General features: G+C 41.2%; 1 protein-coding gene and 2 pseudogenes across 2 annotated transcripts in view; 2 read left to right on the top strand and 1 right to left on the bottom strand.

The window, feature by feature from the left end:
* CHMP3 (charged multivesicular body protein 3) overlaps positions 1-23,810 on the bottom strand; it is a 42,535-nt gene that overhangs the window by 12,718 nt on the left and 6,007 nt on the right. The window contains exons 2-3 of one of the 2 annotated variants that reach the window (XM_070429652.1): positions 12,405-12,465; positions 5,693-5,872 (exon numbers count right to left, since the gene is read on the bottom strand). In XM_070429652.1, coding sequence (XP_070285753.1) covers positions 5,693-5,872; positions 12,405-12,465 — 241 coding nt within the window. The remainder of the gene's footprint in view (positions 1-5,692; positions 5,873-12,404; positions 12,466-23,810) is intronic. The other variant, XM_070429653.1, reaches the window with a different exon arrangement.
* LOC139019494 (small ribosomal subunit protein uS9-like) lies at positions 13,349-13,699 on the top strand (annotated as a pseudogene).
* LOC139019582 (zinc finger CCHC-type and RNA-binding motif-containing protein 1 pseudogene) lies at positions 18,979-21,860 on the top strand (annotated as a pseudogene).

Raw genomic sequence — 23,810 nt, forward strand, 5'->3', positions numbered from 1 at the left:
AGTGGCTTTCTGTGCTAGGTGTCCTATAGGGCCCAGTGGCTCAGCCTCCCAAATTACCTGAGGTGGACACTCTTGGTGCACCCCTTTGTGGGCTTTGTGCACAGTCTTGTTGTAGTTAAGCTTTGATTGCTGTAGGTATCACTGGGAGGAATTGACCTCCAGGCCAATTGGCTGTGAGAATCAGCTGTGTCTGCGGTGGGAGAACTTCTGTGCTGGAGACACCCTTCTGGGGCAAGACTTGCTTCAGTGGGGCTTTGGTGCTCACTGAGTCTTCCTCCTGAGTGTGTCCCTTATTGATCTGAGGAGTTGTAATCTGGATGGTCCCACTCTGACCACTGGGTACACTGGTTCTTGGATCTCTAAGGAGGTGCTAATTTAGCCTCTGCCTGAGGTTACCCAGCAGGAGCTATGGAGAGATCTGCAGATTCCTCTTATTTGTTTGGGATTTGGAGGTGCCCAAATGAGGCCCAGCTGTGAAGCAATGCAAGCTGCTGTGGGGCCTTGGGCCTTCTTTTGGATGTTCTGGGTCTCTCTGATCCAGCTGATGTTTGTTAGGTACTTTTAGATTGCAAAGGGCCAGACCATTCATATGCAAAAGCCTCTGTGCACAGCTTGGGTGGGGCTGGGTCTCAGGGAATCAACAGGGTGGAGCAAACAACTATAGCTGATCCTCAGTCCTGCCCTAAGAGGTCCCGGATCTCAGTGTCCCTCGCTAAAAAAAAAGGCTGCCCTTGAGTTCTGCCCGCCAGACAGTCCAGTTTCTCCCCGTATGAGTCTGGGTCCCCAGAGACTCGCCTGGAACTGGAGTTCAGAGCAGTCGAGAGCTTGTGCCTCCCTCCCGAATGAAAAAGACAACCATATCCTCAGCTGCCAGCCCTGTCCGCATGCGCCACGTCCTCAGTTGCCAGCCCTTGCCTCGTGCGCCTCCGTACCTCTGCACTTTACTTCCGCACCTCCTCTGAGTCTCAGTGTGCTTTTCTCTTTCCTTCTAGTTGTAGAATTTCCTCTCAGCCAGCCTTCCTGTGGTTCTGGATGATGTCCGTTTGTCTTTAAGTTGTATTTTTGAAGTGGTTGTGCGAGGCAGCAATTTCAGGTGTTTATCTATGCCGCTATATCTGTCCTTTTGTGACAGGTGTATTTCACTTCACATGCCTTCAAGGTGTAGCCATTTGTAATGTGTGTTAAAGATGAAGAATATTCAATTTTTTGTATAAATCACATTTTATCTCTTCATTCTTCAGTGGACATCAGGCTGCCTTTACCTTTTGCACATTGTGAATACGCTGCTAGGAACATGGGTGCACAATTACCTGTCTGAATCCCTGCTTTCAATCCTTTTGAGTGGACACCCAGCAGTGGAATTGCCAGATGATATGGTAATTCTATTTCTTGCCCCACCTTTGAACATCTCTCTTCACTTTCTCCTCTCAATCAAAACACACTCATCATCTGTCTTATTCTGTGGGAAGCTGCTGTCAGAAAGCTTCACCTGGAAAGCATCTGATCATGACAACGTATTCATAGCTGACAAGGCTTAGCATATCACCCTCCCAGGGACATCTGCATTTTAACAACTGCATTTTAGGAAAAGGAACGACTGCATCAAATGGTGGGTTTTCAAAGCAGCAACAGGCCTGGGGGGAGGGGGGAGGGCACATTTGAAGCAAGACCGCTCAGGAACTCTCATTACACCATTTCTGGTTTCCTCCTTTCTCACTCCCTAAATGTAGACTCCTCCCTCTTGCCTGTCCCAAGTCCTACCCTCACGTACCTTCTCTGCTGTATTTAATTCATCAACAAGCAACACCCTATTATAAACCCTCTCAATTCTCTCCCTGGGGGTTCCTCTCACCAGGCAGCACATTGGTGCTGGGGAAGCCAGGTGACCCTCATCCAGTGATCTGAACAGCCCAACAGAATCTCCTTTCCTCCCAGGCCTCTCACTCTCCCTAGGTTTCCAGTGTCTTAATGGCCCTGCAGTCTTTCCAAGTTCAGGGGTTTGGCGCATCTCCGGCTTGTTTACACCTTCACCAAGTCCGTTTACCCTGCATGCAGAACGGTTCCTCCTCTCGCCCTCTCTTCCAGGCCATCCCAGTGGACTGACTACTCAGGCTCTGCCCACTACCTCCCAGGTCCCACTGCCCCACCTGCTGCATCTGCAGCCTGTGCTTACGTGTGCCAAGGCTCTCCACTGCCTAGGAAATGAAATCACAATTCCTCAGCTTAACTCTCAGCTTGACTCCAAATTACCTTTGCAGCGTTACCTCCCACTGCTCCCCTTAATGCACTCTCATCAAACTGAATCAAGTGCTGTTGGCTGAACACAGCTTGAAATACTTCACCTGCACCCTAGTTCCTCTACTCAGCTGCCTCCCTGATTCTCCCCCAAATACTTTTCCTATGAACTCCCACTGCATTTTATCTGCTCCGTAGCCACAGCGCATCTCAATTTGAACGTGTCTCTAAGAACTCTTGCTTTTAATAGCTATAAAAACTGCCTTCTTACCCTAGCCCAGCCGTGGGCAAACTACTGCCCGCGGGCCGGATCCGGCCCGTTTGAAATGAATAAAACTAAAAAAAAAAAAAGACCGTACCCTTTTATGTAATGATGTTTACTTGGAATTTATATTAGTTCACACAAACACTCCATCCATGCTTTTGTTCCGGCCCTCCGGTCCAGTTTAAGAACCCATTGTGGCCCTCGAGTCAAAAAGTTTGCCCACCCCTGCCCTAGCCGGTTTGGCTCAGTGGATATATATATTAGTAAAACCTCTGTAGAGAGTAATTTTGCAATTCTAGAATAACTTAAATCCAGCTATTCCACTCTGCGTATATAACTGTCCTAAAGAAACCACTTGACGTGCGCAAGAGTGAAAAGACATTCACAGCAGCACTGTTAGTAACAGCAAAAACTGGAAATAGCCTAAATGCTCATCAATGGGGGAAACAAAAATAAAATATGATACACCCATATAATGGAATACCATCCACTAGTTAAAGTACGTATTTATCATTGAGTATATTTCAAAAGTACAATGGTACATGGTACAAAGATACCGAATGGTATATATAGTATAATACCATTTATACAAGTTTTAAGATTCATGATACTGGTTTCCTCTAGGGAGGTTGAGAGAGAAGGGAATGGAATTGGAAAGGTATATTAAAGGGGCAAATATAACAAAATATCAAATTTTATTGGTTCTAGGCAATAGGTACATAGTATCTACTATACTATCCTGTATACTTTTACTTTGCAATTGGGGAAAAAAAGAGACTATGCATACAGTGCTGAATTCCTAGGTGGGGTAGGGAAGAGAAGGCACAATAAGCAAAATGTTTTCTGATATTGATTCAGTAACAAAAATAATGAAAAAATTTAAAATAAGTTTCTCATGGTCAACTGAACATGCATCTTTTCAGCATGTTGCATAAAAATAGGGAATATGAAAATAGGGAATAAACATGAAACGTTCAAAGCTGGCTGTAAAAGGCAAGAGTATTTTACTTGAGCTTTCAAAATGACAGATAAGCCCAACCTGTGTGGCTCAGTGGTGAGCACTGACCTATAAACCAGGAGGTCACAGTTCAATTCCTGGCCAGGGTACATGCCTAGTTTATGGGCTCAATCCCCAATAAGGGGTTGTAGGAGGCAGCCAATCGATGATTTTCTCTCATCATTGATTGATGTTTCTATCTCTCTCTCCCTCTCCCTTTCTCTCTGAAATCAATAAAAATATATATATTTTTAAATGACATAAGATTAAACTATTTCTTCACGGTACTGAACACTTGGTTTGTTCAAAGGCATAGAGATAAGTGATATATCTGGTATTGAACAAGCCTAAATACATTACTCTAGGGCTGAAATAACAGTTTTTAAAAGTTAAAAAGATGTGGCCCTGGACGGTTTGGCTCAGTGGGTAGAGCGTCGGCCTGCAGACTCAAGGGTCCCAGGTTCGATTCCGGCCAAGAGCATGTACCTTGGTTGCGGGCACATACCCAGTAGGAAGTGTGCAGGACGCAGCTGATCGATGTTTCTAACTCTCTGTCCCTCTCCCTTCCTCTTTGTAAAAAATCAATAAAATATATTTTTAAAAAAAGTTAAAAAGATGTGGTACAAAGAGTTTGTCATATTTTTACTCTTTCCCAACCCATGATTATTTTCGCCAGTATCTGGAGAAAGAAACTGATGAGGTAGTCATTAAACATAGTAGTATTTAAAAGCTACATCAAAGTGTTAAATTAAAACTGAATGTAAAGAAATACCTTCAGAGCTAAATACAATCAAATAATGGATTAGGTACTAATTTGGAACCAGCCTTTAAAATGAAAATTCAGTCTTCTAACTTTTGAGTGTGATGTGCTCATCAATGTAGTATCTGACAGAGAGTTGACAATACTCTTTAGAGAAAAATTTCTCCATAATTTCTGAGCCCATACTAAGTATAGATTTCTGACAGTCACTTGCTGCCATTCTGAGCAACTATAGTTCTGCATTAGGATGTCTTCACTTAACAGAAATTAAGTAAGAACAGAAACCAACTGGATGCAAAGTTTAACTATGACTCAACTCTCAGGTCACTCTATAACACTGTTCACTTGAGGCAGTGATTCCCAAAGTGGGCGCTACCGCCCCTCGGTGGGCGCTGCAGCGATCCAGGGGGGTGGTGATGGCCACAGGTGCATTTGGGGGTGATGAGTAACTGCTATTAAAATTTTAAAAAAATTAATTTCCAGGGGCTGAGTAATATTTTTTCTGGAAAGGGGGCGGTAGGCCAAATAAGTTTGGGAACCACTGACATGAGGAAATACATTCTGACTTTTTTTTTTTAATTCTTTATTAGTTAAGGTATTACAAATATGTCCTTATCCCCTCCTACATTCTGACTTTTTAAAAAATATTATCTTTATTGATTTCAGAGAGAAAGGGAAAGATAGACACATCAATGATGAGAGAAAATCATTGATTGGCTGCCTCCTGCACTCCCTCTACCGGGAGCTGAGCCTAAAACACAAGCATGTGCCCTGACCAGGAATCGAACCCTGACCTCCTGGTTCATAGGTCGATGCTCAACCACTGAGCCACACCAGCCAGGCACATTCTAACTTTTAAACAAAGCAGTTTTATGTGTAGACTGCCATTACTTCAACAACACTGGCAAAAAGAAAAGTAACAATAAAACTAATGATAGTAATATTTTGCATTTTATATAACACCCAAACTAAGACAATGATAAAAATAAAATAAAAATTAAAGCCCTGGCCAGGTGGCTCAGTTGGTTGGAGCGTCATCCCATGCACCAAAAGGTTGCAGGTTCAATTCCCAGTCAGGGTACATGCCTGGGTTGTGGGTTCGATCCCAGTTGGGGAGGTATACAGGAGGAAACAAATGTTTCTCTCTTTCTCGCTTCTTGTTTTGACTAGGTGGTGGTAAGGCAATGGCCTTCTTTTTTTAAAAAAATATATTTTATTGATTTTTTACAGAGAGGAAGGGAGAGAGATAGAGAGTTAGAAATATCGATGAGTGAGAAACATCGATCAGCTGCCTCCTGCACATCTCCCACTGGGGATGTGCCCGCAACCCAGGTACATGCCCTTGGCCGGAATCGAACCTGGGACCTTTCAGTCCGCAGGCCGACGCTCTATCCACTGAGCCAAACCGGTTTCGGCTAGGCAATGGCCTTCTTACCCAGCTGGTTCTTCATCCCCATGAGTACAGAGTTCATGTGAGCTTTGGATGCATAGAGCTTGCTTACAGCCTTCCTTGACCTGATCATTTCCTTGGCCAGGACCACACATACATCTTTCTGACCCTTCTTGGCAGCATCTTTCACAGATCGTTTCACTTTTTCTTCTTCTCTTTGAATATCTAAATTTAAAGCAAAACAACAAAAAATTAAAGGTAAACCCCTTAATTATTGGTTCTCAAATCTGTTCTTATTGAGATCTAAAAATGTATGTTAAATAGGAAAACAGTTAGGAGAATATAAACAAAAGTAAGCTAATTAATGTGATGGGTATTTGTTATTTCCAGATACAATGTTAAAGTAATTTAAGAGTAAAAGCAAAAGTTGCCTGGCCAGTGTGGCTCAGTAGTTGAGTGTCAACCTATGAACCAGAGGTCATGGTTCAATTCCCAGTCAGGGCACATGCCCAGGTTGTGGGTTCAATCCCCAATGTGGGGCATGCAGGAGGCAGCTGATCAATAATTTTCTCTCATCATTAGTGTTTCCTTCTCCCTCTCCCTTCCTCTCTGAAATCAATAAAAACATATTTAAAAAAAAAAATAAGTCTAGCAAATTTTTCATTTCAATTATTATTCCTTTAAGCTGCTGCATTTCTTTTTGGTTTCTTTTCATGTTTTCTATCATTTAGTGATATTCCCATTTTGTTCATACATACTTTTCTTAATTTTGTCCACATCTTACTTTACACCTCTTTAAGATGGCTGTGTTAAAGTCTTTGTTTAGTAAATCTGTCATCTAGTCTTTCTCAGGAACAATTTCTGCTGATTTACTTACTGTTGAATGGACAATACTTTAGGTTTCTTTGTATGCCTTGTGATTTTTTGTTGTTGTTGTTGAAAATGGGACATTTGAATCATCACATAACTCCTGAAATTCTATCACTTCCCCCGAATTTGCTATCTTTAAAACTTTTATTGTCATAGGATATCTGTGCTGAGAATCAGCTTGAGGTGTAAACTTAGACTTCTCAGGTCTTTTCAGAGTCTGCATCTTTCCCTGGGCATGCACAGTGACTTTCTTCTATATTCTTTTTATGTGGTTGCTTTGAATCTTAGTCCTGGATGTTAAAAATGTAAAATGGTACAGTCCTGTGGAAAACACTACAGTTTTTCAAAATTTAAATACAGAATTACTATTTGATCCATTTTTGGGGTATATACACAAAAGAATTTAAAGCAGGGACTCAAACAGATAATTGTACACTCATGTTCATAACAGCATATTCACAACAGCCAAAAGGTGAAATAACCCAGATGTCCATTGATAGATCAATAAACAAAATGAAGTACATACATACAATAGAATATTATTCAGTTTTAAAAAGGAAATTCTGATATATGTTATTACATGGATGAATCTTAAAAGCATTATGGTAAGTAAAATAACCCAAATTCAAAGAAAAATATTGTTTGATTCCACTCTTATGAGGTAACATAACAGTCAAATTATAGAGACAGAAGGTAGAACAGTGGTTACCAGGGAATATGGGAGAGGGGGAAATGGAGAGTTACTGCTTAATGGTACAGAGTTCAGTATGGGATGAAAGATTAGTTCTGGAGATAAAGAGTGCTGATGGTTACATAGCAATGTGAATAGACTTAATGTTACTGAACTGTACACTTAATAGTTAAAATTGTCAATTTTGTTATATTTTACTGTAAGAAATAAATAAAGCAGCAACAAGAATATTATAATCCATTTATAAACAAATGCTTGTGTATAACTGCAACTATAGACAGACATATATCTGGAAGGGATGATCACCAACATGCTCTCTCTCAATGGTTCTCAACCTTCCTAATGCCGCGACCCTTTAATACAGTTCCTCATGTTGTGGTGACCCCCAACCATAAAATTATTTTTGTTGCTACTTCATAACTGTAATTTTGCTACTGTTATGAATCGTAATGTAAATATCTGATATGCAGGATGTATTTTCAGGGGTCACGACCCACAGGTTGAGAACCGCTGATAGGATTTCAGGGTGATTTTAACTTTCTTATTTATACTTTTCTGCCTCAATATGTATATTATTTCCTTTATAGTTGGGGGGGGGGGCAGGCTGTGTTCATCTCAGAGAGGCAACATGAATGATCTAAATTGTGATATGCCTTGGTATGGTTTTGTGTTGAGCCTGTTTGAAGAATTGTTTGTATCTCTGTGTTTGCAGTATTCATCAGTTATCATTTTATCTGACTCCTCTCCTTCTGAGACTCAAATTACATGTTGGACCACTTGATATTGTTCCACAGGTTCATTCTTTAAAAAAAAAACTTTTTCCTCTCGCCTGGCCAGTGTAGCTCAATGGTTAAGCATCAATCTATGAACCAGGTCATGGTATGATTCCTGGTCAGGGCACATGCCTGGGTTGCAGGCTTGGTCCCCAGTGTGGGGTTTGTAGGAGGTAGCTGGTCGACAATTCTCCCTCTATCTCTCTCTCCCTCTCCTTTCCTCTCTGAATTCAATAAAAATATATTTAAAATTTTTTTCCTCTCTGTACTATAGTTTTAAAAGTTTGCATTGGTATCTTCAATTCACTGATCTTGTTTTCTGTAGTGTCTAATCTGCTTATTAAACCCATTCAGTGACATTTTTATTTTATTTTTATTTCAGATCTTTTATTTCTAGAAGTTCCAGTTTGCTCTTTTTTTTTTAACTTTATATATATATATATATATATTTTTTTTATTTATTTCAGAGAGAAAGGGAGAAGGAAAGAGAGACCGAAGCATCAATGATGAGAGAGAGAATCATTGATTGGCTGCCTCCTGAACACCCCCCACTGGGGATCAAGCTGTCTAAAATTCTTGTCTGCTTTAGATCATTGTGTTTTTTTTTAGTCTATTTATATTTCCTGATTTTGATTCCCACTGTCCTGCTTCTTCCCAGTAATTGCTAAGTGTCTAAATTTTTTGTTCTTCTTGTAAAGAGCAGCTTTATTTGGAAGACAGTTAAATTGCCTGCAGATCAGGTTTCAAGACTTGAATTTAAGCTGTTGCTATGGACTTATGGCGGCCTTTAATCTAGGGCTATGTAGCCTTAATATCAAGACATAGCCCTTCTGGGGTCTCTATGAACTGTACCAGATGTTCAAAAAGGTCTTATTACTGTGAGGGATCAGAAGTCTACCATCTCTCAATTCCTTGTTAGTGCTGGGACTTGTTTAGCCTATAGCTTCCTAGTAGTTTGTTCCGTCCTCAGTAATTGTTCTTTGCCCAACCACTTGAAATCTCATTCTAAGTATACAGGGCACAGTATTCAGCCAGAGACTCAATGAGACCCCATGCAGATGTGTGGGGCTCTTTATCTGGGCAATGCCCTTCTTTCTGATACACAAAGTCCAGCCACTGCAGCCTCCCTGATCCCCGATCTGTTTCCCCAACTCAGTGAGACCACCATGCTCTGCTTAGAATCCCCTTCCACGTACTATGTATGGTCCAGAAAGTTGCTCCAGGCAGAAAATCAGGGACATACATATTAGGGCTCTCTCCCTTTGTTTCCCTTCTCTCAGTGATCAAAATTCTGCATTGCCAGTTGTCCAATGTTTGCAAACTTGGGTTTCATAGACTTTGTCCAATTCTTTACTTACAATGAGAGTGCAAGTCTGAATCCCTCACTCCATTGTGGCTGGGAATGGAATTCCCCTCTCCAATTCTTTTTTTAAGAAGGTGACATTGGGATATTTTTATGGTATTAATTTTACTCCAATCATGAAAGTGTTAAAAATCATAAAAGTTTTAAATGTCATTATCTCTTTGCAAGTCACCTTAATTTTAAGTGGTACCCGACAACAATTTACTTATAAATATATTTTCTCAATTTACAGCCATGCTTAGAGTAGTGAAAATGGAATTACATTCCTTACTTATTTAACAGTTTATTTAATTTGCATTCCATAAAATCATCCTATCTAATAAAGAAGTAATGTGCAAATTGACCATCACTCCAACACACAAGATGGCCAGCAGGGGAGGGTGGTTGTGGGTGATCAGGCCTGCAGGGGAGGGCAGTTGGGAGGGACCAGGCCTGCAGGGGAAGGCAGTTGGGGGCAACCTGGCTAGCAGGGGAGGGCAGTTGGGAACAACCAGGCCTGCAGGGGAGGACAGTTAGGGGCGACCAGGCCGGCAGGGAGGGCAGTTAGGGGTGACCAGGCTGGCAGTGGAGGGCAGAATTGGGCCGGCAGGGGTGCAGTTAGGCGTCGATCAGGCTGGCAGGGGAGTGGTTAGGGAATGATCAGGCAGGCAGGCAGGCATGCGGTTGGAAGTCAGTAGTCCTGGATTGTGAGAGGGATGTCCAACTGCCCGTTTAGGCCCGATCCCACCAGGATCGGGCCTAAACGGGCAGTTGGACATCCCTTGAGGGGTCTCAGATTGGAGAGAGTGCAGGCTGGGCTGAGGGACACCCCCTCCATGCACGAATTTCGTGCACCAGGCCTCTAGTTCCTTTATAAGTAGAGTTTTCTTTAGTTCTTTATTATTAACTAGTGGCCTGGTGCACAAAATTCATGCATGGGGGAGGGGGTGTTCTCAGCCTGGCCTGCACCCTCTCCAATCTGGGACCCCTCGAAGAATGTCCCACTGCTGGTTTACAGGGATCAGGCCTTAACAGGCAGTCGGACATCCCTCTCGCAATCTGGGGGCTGCTGGCTCCTAACCACTCACCTGCCTGCCTGCCGGCCTGCTCACCCCCAACTGCCCCCCGCCGCCGGCCTGCTTGCCCCCAAATGCCCCCTGCCAGCCTGATCACCCCCAACTGCACCCCCTGCTGGCCTGCTCACTCCCACCTCCCCTCCCCACTGGCCTGCTCGCCCCCATTTGCCCCCCTGCTGGCCTGCTCACTCCAAACTGCACCCCCCACTGTCCTGATCACCTCCAACTGACCCCCACTGATGGTCTGCTTGCCCCCAACTGGCCCCCCTGCTGGTCTGCTTACCCCCAATGGCCCCGCCCTCCACCAGCCTGATCACCCACAACTGCCCTCCCCTCTTGGCCTCTAACTGCCTCTACCTCAGCCCCGCCACCATGGCTTTGTCCAGAAGAATGTCCAGAAGGTCTCCTTGAAGGTCTCCCAGTCTAATTAACATATTACCCTTTTTATTAGTTTAGATAGAGGCCTGGTGCACAGGTGGGGGTCAGCTAGTTTGCCCTGAGGGTGTCCCGGATCAGGGTGGGAGTTCCTGTGGGGCGTGGGGCGGCCTGGGCAAGGGGCCTGTGGTGGTTTGCAGGCTGGCCACGCCCCCATGGGGTGAGGGTCCCCACTGGGGGGGCGTGGTCATCCAGGGTGAGGGGCTGAGGGCTGTCTGTAGGCTGGCCAAACCCCCTTCAAGGTGGGGGTCCCCACTGAGGTGCCTGGCCAGCCTAGGTGAGGGGCTGAGGGCTGTGTTCAGGCTGGCCACACCCCTTTAGGATGGGGGGTCCCGCTGGGGTGCCTGGCCAGCCTTGGTGAGGGGCTGATGGCTGTTTGCAGGCTGGCCAAACCCCCAGCGTGGACCCTCACCCCATGAGGGTGTGGCCAGCCTGGGTGAGGGGCTGAGGGCCATTTTCAGGCTGGACACACCCCCTTCAGGGTGGGGGTCCCGCTGGGGTCCTGGCCACCCCAGGTGAGGGGCTGATGGCTGTTTGCAGGCTGGCCACGGCCCTGGGCAACCCAGGCTCCCAGACTCTTCTTGAGCGGAGGCCACAGCGGCTGGAAGCAGGTATCTGAGATTTGTTTATCTTCTATAATTGAAACTTTGTAGCTTTGAGCGGAGCCCACAGCCAGCCAGGGCAGGCGGGAAACTTGGCTTCCTCCATCGCCAGGGGCAACGCAAGCCTCCTGTTTGCTCCAGCTCCATGGCCACTGCCATCTTGGTTGGGTTTATTTGCATAGTTGCTCCTGATTGGCTTGTGGGTGTGGCTTGTGTGTAGCTGAGGTATGGTCAATTTGCATGTTTCTTTTTTATTAGATAAGATGGCTCAAAACAACACATTTATTCTTCTATAATTCTGGTGGTTAGGAGTCTGAAAAATCAATGTGTTGGAAGGACTGTGTACTTCCCTGTCTTTTCTAGCTTCCAGAGGCCAACTGTGTTCTTTGGCGCATGGCCTGTTCCTCCATGTTCAAAATACATCACTCCAATACCTGGTACTGTGGTCACATCTCTTTTCCTCTCACTTTCCTCAACATACTGCTTCCGTCTTATAAGGACTTGGTGATTAAATTGGGCCCACCCAGATAACCCAGGATTATCTCCCTACTTCAAGAGCCTTAATTTAATCGCATCTGCACATTCTCTTTTGCCACGTAAAGTAACATATTCCCAGGCTGTGGGGATTAAACTGTGGACATCTTTGGGAGGACATTATTCTGTCTACCACAGTATGTGAGCACCTGCTTTGTTTCCAACACTGAGCTCTAGAAAATCAGAAATGAATGAACATGACCCCTCTCCCTTGAATAGCTGAATTCCAGGCCAGAGAAAGATTTAGTTCTAACAAAATAGGAAGTTTCTTTGAGTTCATTAGGATTAGTTTTTCTTATAATTATTAGAAAGCAAAATAGAATAATTATAAATAATATAAGAATCAACTATGTTTTGAAGCAGCTTATTTTTATGAACTAATGCAAAATACACTAAGGGAGTGAGGGAACAGGAGACATAAAATGATAATTTACCTCTTATTTGCCTGTCAACAACTCTTATTTCCTTTCTTATCTTCAATGACCACTCATTGACCTGGGAAAGATTTTAGAAAAGGAATTATAAGAGAAGCCAACCTCCTAATTCACCAAATTTTAAAGAATTTTATATTAATTCTACATTTATTCCAGTACAAAATAAATAAAGCCATTTTCAAAAAAGAGTTTTAGGGCAAATTCCATTTTTCATCTATTTAATCACAGTACATAGAAGTCCCAAGCTATTCAAAGATTCCTATCTGAAGGTAGGCAGTAAAAAGCATTTTATACAAAATCGCAGAGAGAGTTCAGTACCCTGCAGGTACATAAAGATTTTGCAAGAGTTGCATGGGTATAGATAGGTTTTAAGGGTATCAGATTTTCAACTCCTACAGATAATTATTTCAAACACTGCTCTGCCTGTGTCACGGAGTTCACCTTCTCCTTTTCCCTTTTAACAATGCCTTTTCATTTCACAAAAGAAAGATAGTCCTCTAGCCTATGTGTCTTATTACCTTGATATATTTCCCTGAGAGGCAAAATCCCTAAAGCAGTAAATATAAGGGCAACTGGAAATACTGGTATAAGTGTTGAGGCAGTAGTGAAAATGACTGACTCTAATGATTATCAAATTCTTATGCAAGCTTAGTGTTTTCCAATTCTTCAGTTTCAAAAAAATTGAAGGAAAATTTGAATTATAAACTGATAAATCACTACAACTAAATTTTACAGTAAATCACACTATGTGTGTTTGGTTTTTTTGGCATATGACATAGAAATTCAAAGAACTGAGTGACACAGACGTAACAAAATGTCCATTACCATCTACTTATTTATATTAACAATGTTTCTCAGATCTTATGTCTAACAAAACATGAAATAGGACTTTTTTTCTGCTTGCAGCGCCTCACAATGAGGATATCTCATGTACACCTGCAGCCATGCCATCCGAGGGTCCTCTGCAGTTGGGGCAGGTCTTAGGACACAAGAAAACTGCCAGAGCCCTGGCACATGGCAAACAGGGCACCTGCCTCGTTAGATGAATGGGTGCTCCCTGAACATGATCCAACCACACCCTGCAACACAAGCTACTGGAGCCTGCTCTGCCTCTGGGCAAGGAACAATGAGCTGGCTGTGTCCAGGGGAAGGGTGGTGGTCACGTGGCCCAGACTTATGCAATCGGCCAGTCCACCTCCAAAGCCCTGGTGGCCTATTACCAAAAACATGTGGATAGGCTTCCAAGAAGGAGATCAAAGACATTCTCATCCAGTACGACCAGACCATTCTGGTAGCTGCCTGCCTCCACAGCAAACCCCAAGAGTTCAGGAACCCTGGTGCCCATGATCACTACCAGAAATTCTATCAAAAAGCCCATCATGAAGATCAGGATTCACCTTTCTAATAAAAATGGTTGTGAGAGTTAAGGTTAAAAATAATAACAATAATAATGAAATAAACAGGAATAAAATTGATGTTGAACTCTTCAGCCTTCATCCATGGATACATGAACTACATGGCACTAAAAAAATCCATACTATTAAGAGAAGATGTATTTCCAATAAATTTGACTCTTAATGATTTAATTAAAATCATTATTTAACAAAATCTGTAAAACATTCATTATACAACAATGATAGTAACTCCACCCATAAGAAATATTAAAGCACTTAAAGCTGTTTGGTTATACAATATAAGAAACTTTAACATTAGGTTTATATATACGTTTTTAAGTGAAATTCACATATCACAATTAGCTATTTTAAAGAGTACAATTCAGCGGTATTTCGTGCCTTCACAATGTTGTGCAATTACCAACTCTCCCCAGTCTCAAAACTTTTTCAACATGTCTAAAGAAAACATTTCTACATTTTTCTTCTATATTTTTTAAAGCCCTTTAAATAATCTCTTCCTATGTCCCCTTTCCCCCATTCCTTTGCAACCACTAACTGGCTTTTTATCTCTTTTGATCTGCTTATTTTGAGTATTTTATTTAAAGGAATCATACCATTTGTAACCTTTTATACCTGGCTTCTTGCATTCAATATACTGTTTTTGAGGCTCATCCATGTCATATATAACACTAGAGGCCTGGCGCACAAAAATTTGTGCACTGGGGGGGGGGTCCCTCAGCCCAGCCTGTGCCTTCTCGCAGTCTGGGACCCCTCGGGGGATGACCACCTGCTGGCTTAGGCCTGCTCCCTGGGGGATTGGGCCTAAGATGGCAATCAGACATTCCTCTGGCAGCCTGGCAGCCCTCGGGGGATGTCCACTTGCCAGTGGGGAGCAGGCCTAAGCTGCAGTCGGACATCCTTAGCGCTGCTGAGGAGGCAGGAGAGGCTCCCACCACCACCGCTGTACTGGCAGCCATCAGCCTGGCTTGTGGCTGAGCAGAGCTCCCCCATGTGGGAGTGCACTGACCACCAGAGGGCAGCTCCTGCATTGAACATCTGCCCCCAGGTAGTCAGTGTGTATCATAGTGACCAGCCATTCCAGTTTTTCTGTTGTTAGGGTCAGTTTGCATATTACCCTTTTACTATATAGGATAGAGGCCTGGTGCACAGGTGGGGGCCGGCTGGTTTGCCCTGAAGGGTGTCCCGGATCAGGGTGAGGGTCCCGCTTGGGTGCCTGGCCAGCCTGGATGAGGGGATGATGGCTGTTTGCAGCTGGTCACACCCCCTTCAGGGTGGGGGTCCCCACTGGGGTGCCTGGCCAGCCTGGATGAGGGACTGATGGCTGTTTTCAGGATGGCCACACCCCCTTTAGGGTGGGGGTCCCCACTGGGGTGCCTGGTCAGTCTGGGTTAGGGGCTGAGGGCCATTTTCAGGCTGGCTGGCGACTGAAGCTCCCAGCCTCTCCTTTTTTTTTTTTTTTTTTAATTCTGGGATTTATTTACCTCCTATAGTTGAAACTTTGTTGCTGTCACTGGAGCTGAGAGCCGAGAGGCTCCTGCTTGCTCCAGCTCTGTGGCCACGGCCTGCTGAAAGCAGGTATCTGGGGTTTGTTTAGCTTCTATAATTGAAACTTTGTTGCTTTCAGAGCTCAGAGCCAGGCCGCGCAGAGCCAGGCCGCGGCAGGTGGGGAACCTTGGCTTCCTCCATCACTGGAGCAAGCAAGCCTCCTGCTCGCTTCAGCTGCATGGCTGCCGGCTGCCATCTTGGTTGGGTTAATTTGCATATCGTGCTGATTAGCCAATGGGAGGCGTAGCGAAGGTATGGTCAATTACCATGTTTGTCTATTCTTAGATAGGATGTACCAATACTTCAGTTCTCTTCTATGACTGACGTATGTATATACTACAACTTGTTTATCCATTCATCTGTTGATAGACATTTGGGTTGCTTCCATCTTTTGGTTACTGTAAATAATGCCACTATGAACATTTTGTACAAGTATTTGAGTGCCTATTTTCAATTTTGGGGGGTATATACCTATGGGTGAAATTGCTGGGTCATATGATTATTCTATGTTTATCTTTTCTAGGAACGCCAACGCTGTTTTTTAAAGGGTCTTCATCATTTTACAGTCCCTCCAACAATATGCAAGGGCTCTTATTTCTCCATATCCTTGCTGACACTTATCTTCCAATATTTTTTACTATAGTCAAACTGCTGGACCTGTTAAGCAGTACCTCAATGTGGTTTGATTTTCATTTCCTTAATGACCAAGGAAGTTGAGTATCTCTTTGTGTGCTTGTTGACCAGTTGTGTACTAGTATCTCCTATGGAGAAAAGACTATTCATGTCTTCTATATTTTTTAAAGTTCAGTTGTCTTTTTGTTATTAGCTTCTTTATATATTAGAATTTTATCAGATATATAATTTGCAAATATTCTCTCCCATTCTGTAAGTTATCTTTTCACTTACTTGATAATGCTCTTTTATGCACAAAAGCTTTTAATTATGAATACTAATTTGTATGTTTTTTCTTTTGTGGTTTGTGCTTTTGGTGTCATAGCTAAGAATCCATTGTCAGATAGGAGGAGGTCATGAAGATCTACCCCTATATTTTCTTCTAAGAGCTTTATGGTTTTATGTCAAAGACTTTAATTTAGGTTTTTGATCCATTTTAAGTTTTTATATTTGGAGTGAGGTAGGGATCCAGCTCCATTCCTTTGCACATGGATATCCACTTGTCTCAGCACCATTTACTATTCTACCTCCATTGGATGGTCTCGCACTCTTGTAGAAAATCAAATGGCTGTAGGTGTATGGGTTCACTTCTGAAATCTCAATTCTAGTCTATGGGTCTTTATGATGGAGCTGTCCAAATTTGTTTTTCATTTTCATTTTCATTACTGTTGTGGTTATTCGGAGTCTGTTGTATTCCATATAAATTTAAAGATTACACTTTCCTATTTCTGCAAGAAACAGACTTGGAATTTTGATAGGCATGACACTGAATCTAAAGATCACTTTGGCTGGTACTTCTATCTTAGCAATACTAAGTCTTGCAATCCAAAAATTTGAATTTTCTTCCAGTTATCAGTGTACAAATGCTTTGCTTTCTAGGTTAAATGTATTCCTTATTTTCTTTTAGAAATGTTTATTGCTAGTGTTAAAAAACAAACAAACCCTGATATTGTGAAACCTGCAACTTCTCTTAATTCACTTATCACTAGAATTTCTGAAGTTTTCTATATATGGAATCATGTCATCTGCAAATACATAGTTTTACTTCTTCCTTTTCAAAATGAATGCCTTTTATTTTTCTTGCCCAATTGCTCTGGCTAGGACTTCTAGTACAATGTTGAATAGTAGTGGCAAAAACAGATATCTCTGTCTTGTTCCTAATTTTAGAAAAAAGCTTTCAGTCTTTTACAATTTAGTAAAATGTTAGCTATAGTTTTTCATAAATGTTTTTTATTATGTTAAAAAGGTCCCCTTTTTCCTATTTTGAGTGCTTTTATCATTAAAGAAATGTACATATCTTTATTACAAGAATAATAGAATTACTACCTTATTTCAAGCATAAAAGTATTACATTAGAAGAAACCTATGTGGTGAAAGTAGAATGGAAATAAATGGAAAGTCTCCTTTCAAGGAGAAAAAGAATAATATAAAATGTCTAACTATAAATAAAAACTTGTGCATGTATAGGGTGTCCCAAAATTCATGCAAGAAGTAATTTCGATAGAAAACACAGGTTTATAATGAAAAATTGTAAATTTTTTATTGATTCATAAAGTATACAGTATAGGGTTATGTATGGAATAGCACATCAGGTAAATGGCCTCCACGGCTTTGCTGGCACATACGCAAAGCCGTAGTCTTCATTGTCCCTGATCCTGGGCAATAACTGGTACTTGGTAATGCTTATCAAATTGAAGGGATTTAAATCAAAGGGCAACAGATATTAGAATCTGATTCAATAAACCAAGTAAAATTAGGCTTTTATTTGTTGCTGTTGTTGTTGGTTATTGCTCACACAAAATTCAAATCTTGCATGAATTTTGGGACACCCTATATATTTTCAATAAGTATTGATGGGAATCAAATTGCCAAGATACTTTTAACAGATTGACGCAACAATTTTATTTAAACAGCATATTTATAGCATGTCAAAAATGACATGTTATGTAACTCTATTTAAACTTATAATAAAAAATATAAAATACTAATTTACAACTGTATGAGACAGCACACGAGTACTCAAAATTCTTTCAGCTGATATATGAAGACATTTAAAGACAATGTTATGATCTAAGTAGAACTTTCAGAAATGGCAGGAAAGGAAATCCAAGGTTCATACATTCATTCAAATGTTTACTGAGCAATTGCTATGTGCCAGGCACTGTTGTGTTAGTGATATAATAGAAGACAAAAGAAAGAGTTCACCTTAAGAACTTACATTCTGATGAGAAGAAAATAAAGACAATAAGCAAATAAACATGTAAATGTATGTACTATGCCAGAAAATGAGGGTTAGGGAGAAAATAAAGCAAGAAAAATAAGAGGAGGGCAGTTGGGGGAGGATTGCTATTCTATATAGGGTGATGAAAGATCAACTGCTAAGGTGACTTTTGAGCAGAAACCTGAAGAAGTCTAAGGGAGCAATATGGCTATCCACTATGTAGGTGGAGGAGGCGCTGTGTCATTTTATGTTGAGTGAAAACAAAAGCCACTAAGGGACTAAATAAAAGAGTGCAATGAAGTTACAGACTAATGGATGGAGTACAAAAAATGGATTTGGTTAAATAATTTTTGACTGAACAAGTAACTTTGATGGGTAAAGCTACTTAAATTCCAGTAATCCTCACATATAAGGCAGTGAATTATAAGGCACTGAGTTACTAGTACTCCTAATCTTGTTTCTTATACAGCTAAATATAAGTGTAGTTTAGATTTTTTTTCATGGAAAAAAAACCGATTGGCTCCATTGCTTCTACTTTCAATTGCTAAGGATAGCGAATCTACTGGAAGCAAGGCACCAAACTGTAGTAGCAGCTACTAGAATTCTAGGAACAATGCCTAGGGTAAGTTTCACAATTGAAATTTAAATCTTAAAATGAGACAGAATGAACTAGTGCCCTTAAGCATGTTTTCAGTAGCAGAATCTTTCAAATATGTCTAACATGGTACTCTACAGATATAAGAAGTATTATGTTAATACCACATTTAATCATGTAGATTTGTATTAAAACTTTTACTAATATTAATAAATGAGAATAATCTGTCCTCACGAAAGATAAAACTTTAAATTAGTTGTTATAATGTTATATCAACCTTAGCATCCAATGTATTTCCATATTTGGTTTTACATGTTTACCAGTATTGAGAAAAGTCTAATTCAAAGAAATAAGAAACTACCTTATTGCATCTGTTTATGATTATAGCTACTTAACAGTTTGCCTTTTTTTGTTGTTGTTGTTAACCCTCACCTGAGGATACTTTTTCCATTAATTTTTTAGACAGTGGGAGGGAAGGAGGGAAGGAGAGGGAGAGAGAGAAACATCTATGTGAGAGAGACACATCGTTTGGTTACCTCCCACATGCACCCTAACCAGGGCTGGGGATCAAACCTGCAACCCAGGTACATGCCCTTCACCGGGAATCAAACCCGAAACCCCTTTGGTCCGAGGGCTGGCACTCTAACCACTGAGAAACTGGCCAGGGACAACAGTTTGCCTTTTAATTTGAGGTTATGAGATTAAATGAATCCAGAAGCTTAAAAGAAAATTCATAGAGAAATGCTTGTCTTAAAATTAATCATTATACTATTTAACTGCTCATACTCCTTAAGAGGTGAGTATTCAATCTAATAGATGACAAAGGTGAAATTACTTTTATAAAAATGCAATAGCAAGACAAGAAATTACCCAAATATACAGGGTGTCCCAAAAAAATGTTTACACTTTAACAGCTAATAAATAACTGTCAATGAAAATAAAATGTATTTTAATAAACACTGCCTTTATAATTATATTCAAAGTGTGTATGTCAACAGGAGATTATTAAACATATTAGAGAATTTCCATAAATGAAAATATGTTCTAAAGAGAAAAAGGCAATACAATAAGGACTACCAATGGAATTAATTCTCAAAATATAAGTGAAAATAGCAAAGTAATGAACGTGTAATGAATGACATTACTTATGTTAAAAGGAGAAAATGAGGAAAGAAAGGAAGAGGAGAAAAGAAAGAGGGAAGGAGAGGAAGAGCAGGAGGTAGAAGAGATATAAAGATATTAATATGTTCATGTATTACAGAATATCAATGGAAGAATACATAAGAAATTAGGCTGCTTTCAAGAATGGAAATTAAATAATTTGTAAATAGGAGTGAAAGGGAGATTTACTTTTTAATCTTCACCCGAGAATATGTTTTTATTGATTTTAGTGAGAGGGAGGAGACACACACACACACATTGATGTAAGAGAGAAATATCAATCAGTTGCCTCCCAATGGGATTTCAAAGCTGCGACCTTTTGGTGTACGAAACAATGCTCCAACCAACTGAGCCACACTGGCCAGGACAAGATTCATTTTTTAAAATATATATATTTTTATTGATTTCAGAGAGGAAGAAAGAGGGAGAGTCAGAAACATCAATGATGAGAGAGAATCATTGATCGGTAGCCCACAGCCTGGGCATGTGCCCTGACCAGGAATCGAACCATGACCTCCTGGTTCATAGATTGACGCTCAACCTCCGAGCCACACCAGCTGGGCAAGATTTACTTTTTACTCTATATTAAATCTGCTGCTTTTTGAATTTTATATTATGTACAAATATTTAAATACATTTTTAAAAGGATTATGAAAAATCCAGGTTCATAAGCTGCTTTAAATCATCCTTGTTGGGAAGAAATATTTTCATTAAACTCTATCTTGAAATATTTGGAACATTCATATTCTCTCCTCTGTTAGACAATCACCCCAAACTTCAAAACAATTTGGGTTCAATGGTGAACCCAAATTGTTTCAGTTTTATAACTGAACACTTGTATATTTCTGGTGGGACTATAAAATGGTGACGCTACTATAAAAAACAGTTCTGGAGTTCCTCACAAAGGTACAAAAAACAATAACAAACTACCAGGAGAGTCTGGCCAGTGTGGCTCAGTGGTTGAGTGTTGACCCATGAACCAAGAGGTCATGGTTCAATTCCGAGTCAGGGCACATGCCCGGATTGTGGGCTCAATCCCCAGTAGGGAGCATGCAGAAGGCAGCCGACCAATGATTCTTTCTCATCATTGATGTTTTTATCTCTCTTTCCTTCTCCATTCCTTTCTCTGAAATCAATAAAAACAACAACAACAAAATTGCCAGAAGAGCCAGGAAAAGGCATTGTTGCTGCTACCTTTTCATCTGCAGTGCCCAAGCCCTTCCAGTGTTGGTGATGCCAAGGCCACTGTAGGGGCAAGGAATAGGCAGGGCTGAGCCCCCACTGAGCTGAGGACTCCAGCTCTTCTGATCTCTCTGCCAGCCCCACCTGAAGAAACAGTGGTGGATGGGCTCCAAGAAAAATCACAATGTATCTACTTGCCCTTTTCCCTGACAAACAATGTCTTATACCCCGAATTTTTCAAGTTTGGCAAAGTTATAAAGGTTACTATAATGAAGCAAAGACACCAGGAAGAGTAAAGGGTTGCCTTTATTTTGTTTAGAAAAAGATTCTGCACAAAATTGTACCAGGGCAATAATCAAACAAACAGTTATTTGGAGGAGTGATAAAAGCAAGATTTGCTATTGACAATGGAAGAGCAGCTGAGCTGATCCAAAGACAAAACTATTTTTTATAAATCGAAGTGTTTTAAGTGTGAGGAAAGTAGACACTTAAATTATGCCTGTCCTAAAAATATGCTTGGAGAACATGTACCTCCAAAGAATAAAGAAAAAAAAGAAAGAAAAAATTCCTGAACTAGAAGAAGAAATTATTCATCAGATGATTCAAGATGCCCAAGGATAAAGAAAAGCACATATTTCAGGAATGAGAAAGAACTTAGTGATTAAAATTATATTTATTGTATAAATATCAATACAAGAAATTTTTAAAATTTTGGAGTACGAAGTTTGGTTGGGACTAAAGATTACTTTTAGAATCTGAGTGTAAAAACACCTAGTACCAAATAATTTTTTACTATAAATTAGCTCATAGGAAATTGAAAAGAATATTTAAAGTATCACATTTCTATCTTGCTTTAACAGAGTAATAAAAATCAAGATTTGCTAATAACCATTAATATTCAAGTTGATTTAAATAAAAATAAAAAACAATACTATCATAGTAATGCTATTTTCATACCAAGAAAAAGGTATTAAAAAGATTTGAGAATTCATTATAAAAGTTTATTTACATCTTGAAATGTGGGGTTTGGGGTACAGACTTTTCCTCAGTGGGTCCTTGCCCTATGAAGTTTGAAGATTAAACTCGCAGACTAAAGGCTTCTTTAATAAAAATGTGCAAGTTTATTGGAAGCATATACAACTCCATCTGGGCAGAGGTGTCCCCAAAGGCGATCCCCTAGGGACGGACCCCCAAATGGGAGAGAGAGAAACATCTCTGATGAGGGAGAATCATTGACTGGCTGCCTCCTGCACACACCCAATGGGGATAGAGCCCACAACCTGGGCATGTGCCCTGACTAGAATCAGCAATCAAACCGTGGCCTTCTGGTTCATAGGTCTGACTAAATAATTGAATCAATACCCTCTCCCAAGGGAACAGACCTTTAAGCTACTTCACAACAGACATTCTCTTTTGCTTAGACCACATTCCACTTGCTAAAACCATATGCCACTTGCTATACCATTATCTCTCCTCTCCAGACCTTCCCAGGATCCGGACCTGCAGAGTTCTCCGCCCAGAAAAAGCCCGTGTAGAGTCCTTTAAAAACCTCTGACTCCCCATCCCTGGGTGCTGGCACCATTTGGGGGGCTCAGCCCATCTGGTATCAAGAGGACCTAATAAACTTAGAACCCTTACCACTTTGGCCTCATGCGTTCCTCCTTCAGCAACCCTAATAGTATCCAGAATATATAAAGACTTCCTATCAATCAACATCTTTTTTTCTTTAAAGTTGAATTCTGAACATTGTATATGAAAATTGGCTGGCTAATCTGTCTCTGGATGACGTCATTCTTCTTCCAAACAAGACTTACATTTGCTTCTGGTAAACATCTAACCTAAGAGCACTGGCAACAGGTTCTTAATTAAGCTTAATGAATCCAATCAAGGATAGAGATAATTTGAAACTGGACTTCAGTCTGTGAAGGTCGGTTTATTTCCTGCTCACTGTTACTGCTAAGGTGTATCACAGTCTCAACCAAAACCCTGAGATTTACCTGAGTCCCTTATCCTTGGTGAACTCTAATTTTTGAATCTTCTAACCACAGCATTTGTCAAAAGCTCTACTCAAATTCTCAGTTTCTCAACCACTGCATTAGGAATTAGAGGATCTCTTTAGGGCAAGCATGTCAAACTCGTGGCCCAGGGCCACATGTGGCCCATGATGAATATTTTTGTGGCCCAGCCAATATAACGGAATGTAAGAAACATTTTAATAAAAATTTCATAACTTAGTTTTTACAATATCCTGTTACACGTAATCTATATATATCAAAGGCTAAGCGACTGGCTGACCGGCCGACAGATATGACGCGCATTGACCACCAGAGAGCAGACACTCAACAGAGGAGCTGCGAACTCAGTGACTTGGCAGCAGACCTGAACCAGTGACAAACCCCAGAACCAAAGAGGAGAGAGCCCGATTCCTCATGGGGGCTGCACGATTCCACTTCGGGTGTGGGTTATGTTGTTGCTGGGGCACTGTTGGCCCGAATCTGGTTTACTGCACACTTGTCCCTCAGCCCAGCCTGCACCCTCTCCAATCTGGGACCCCTCGGGGGATGTCCAACTTCAGTCAGACATCCCTCTCGCAATCTGGGAGCTGGCTCCTAACC

Source organism: Myotis yumanensis, unplaced genomic scaffold (genome assembly GCF_028538775.1).
Source record: "Myotis yumanensis isolate MYYU_CA2020_CCGP unplaced genomic scaffold, mMyoYum1.0.hap1 SCAF_11, whole genome shotgun sequence".
Taxonomy (NCBI): domain Eukaryota; kingdom Metazoa; phylum Chordata; class Mammalia; order Chiroptera; family Vespertilionidae; genus Myotis; species Myotis yumanensis.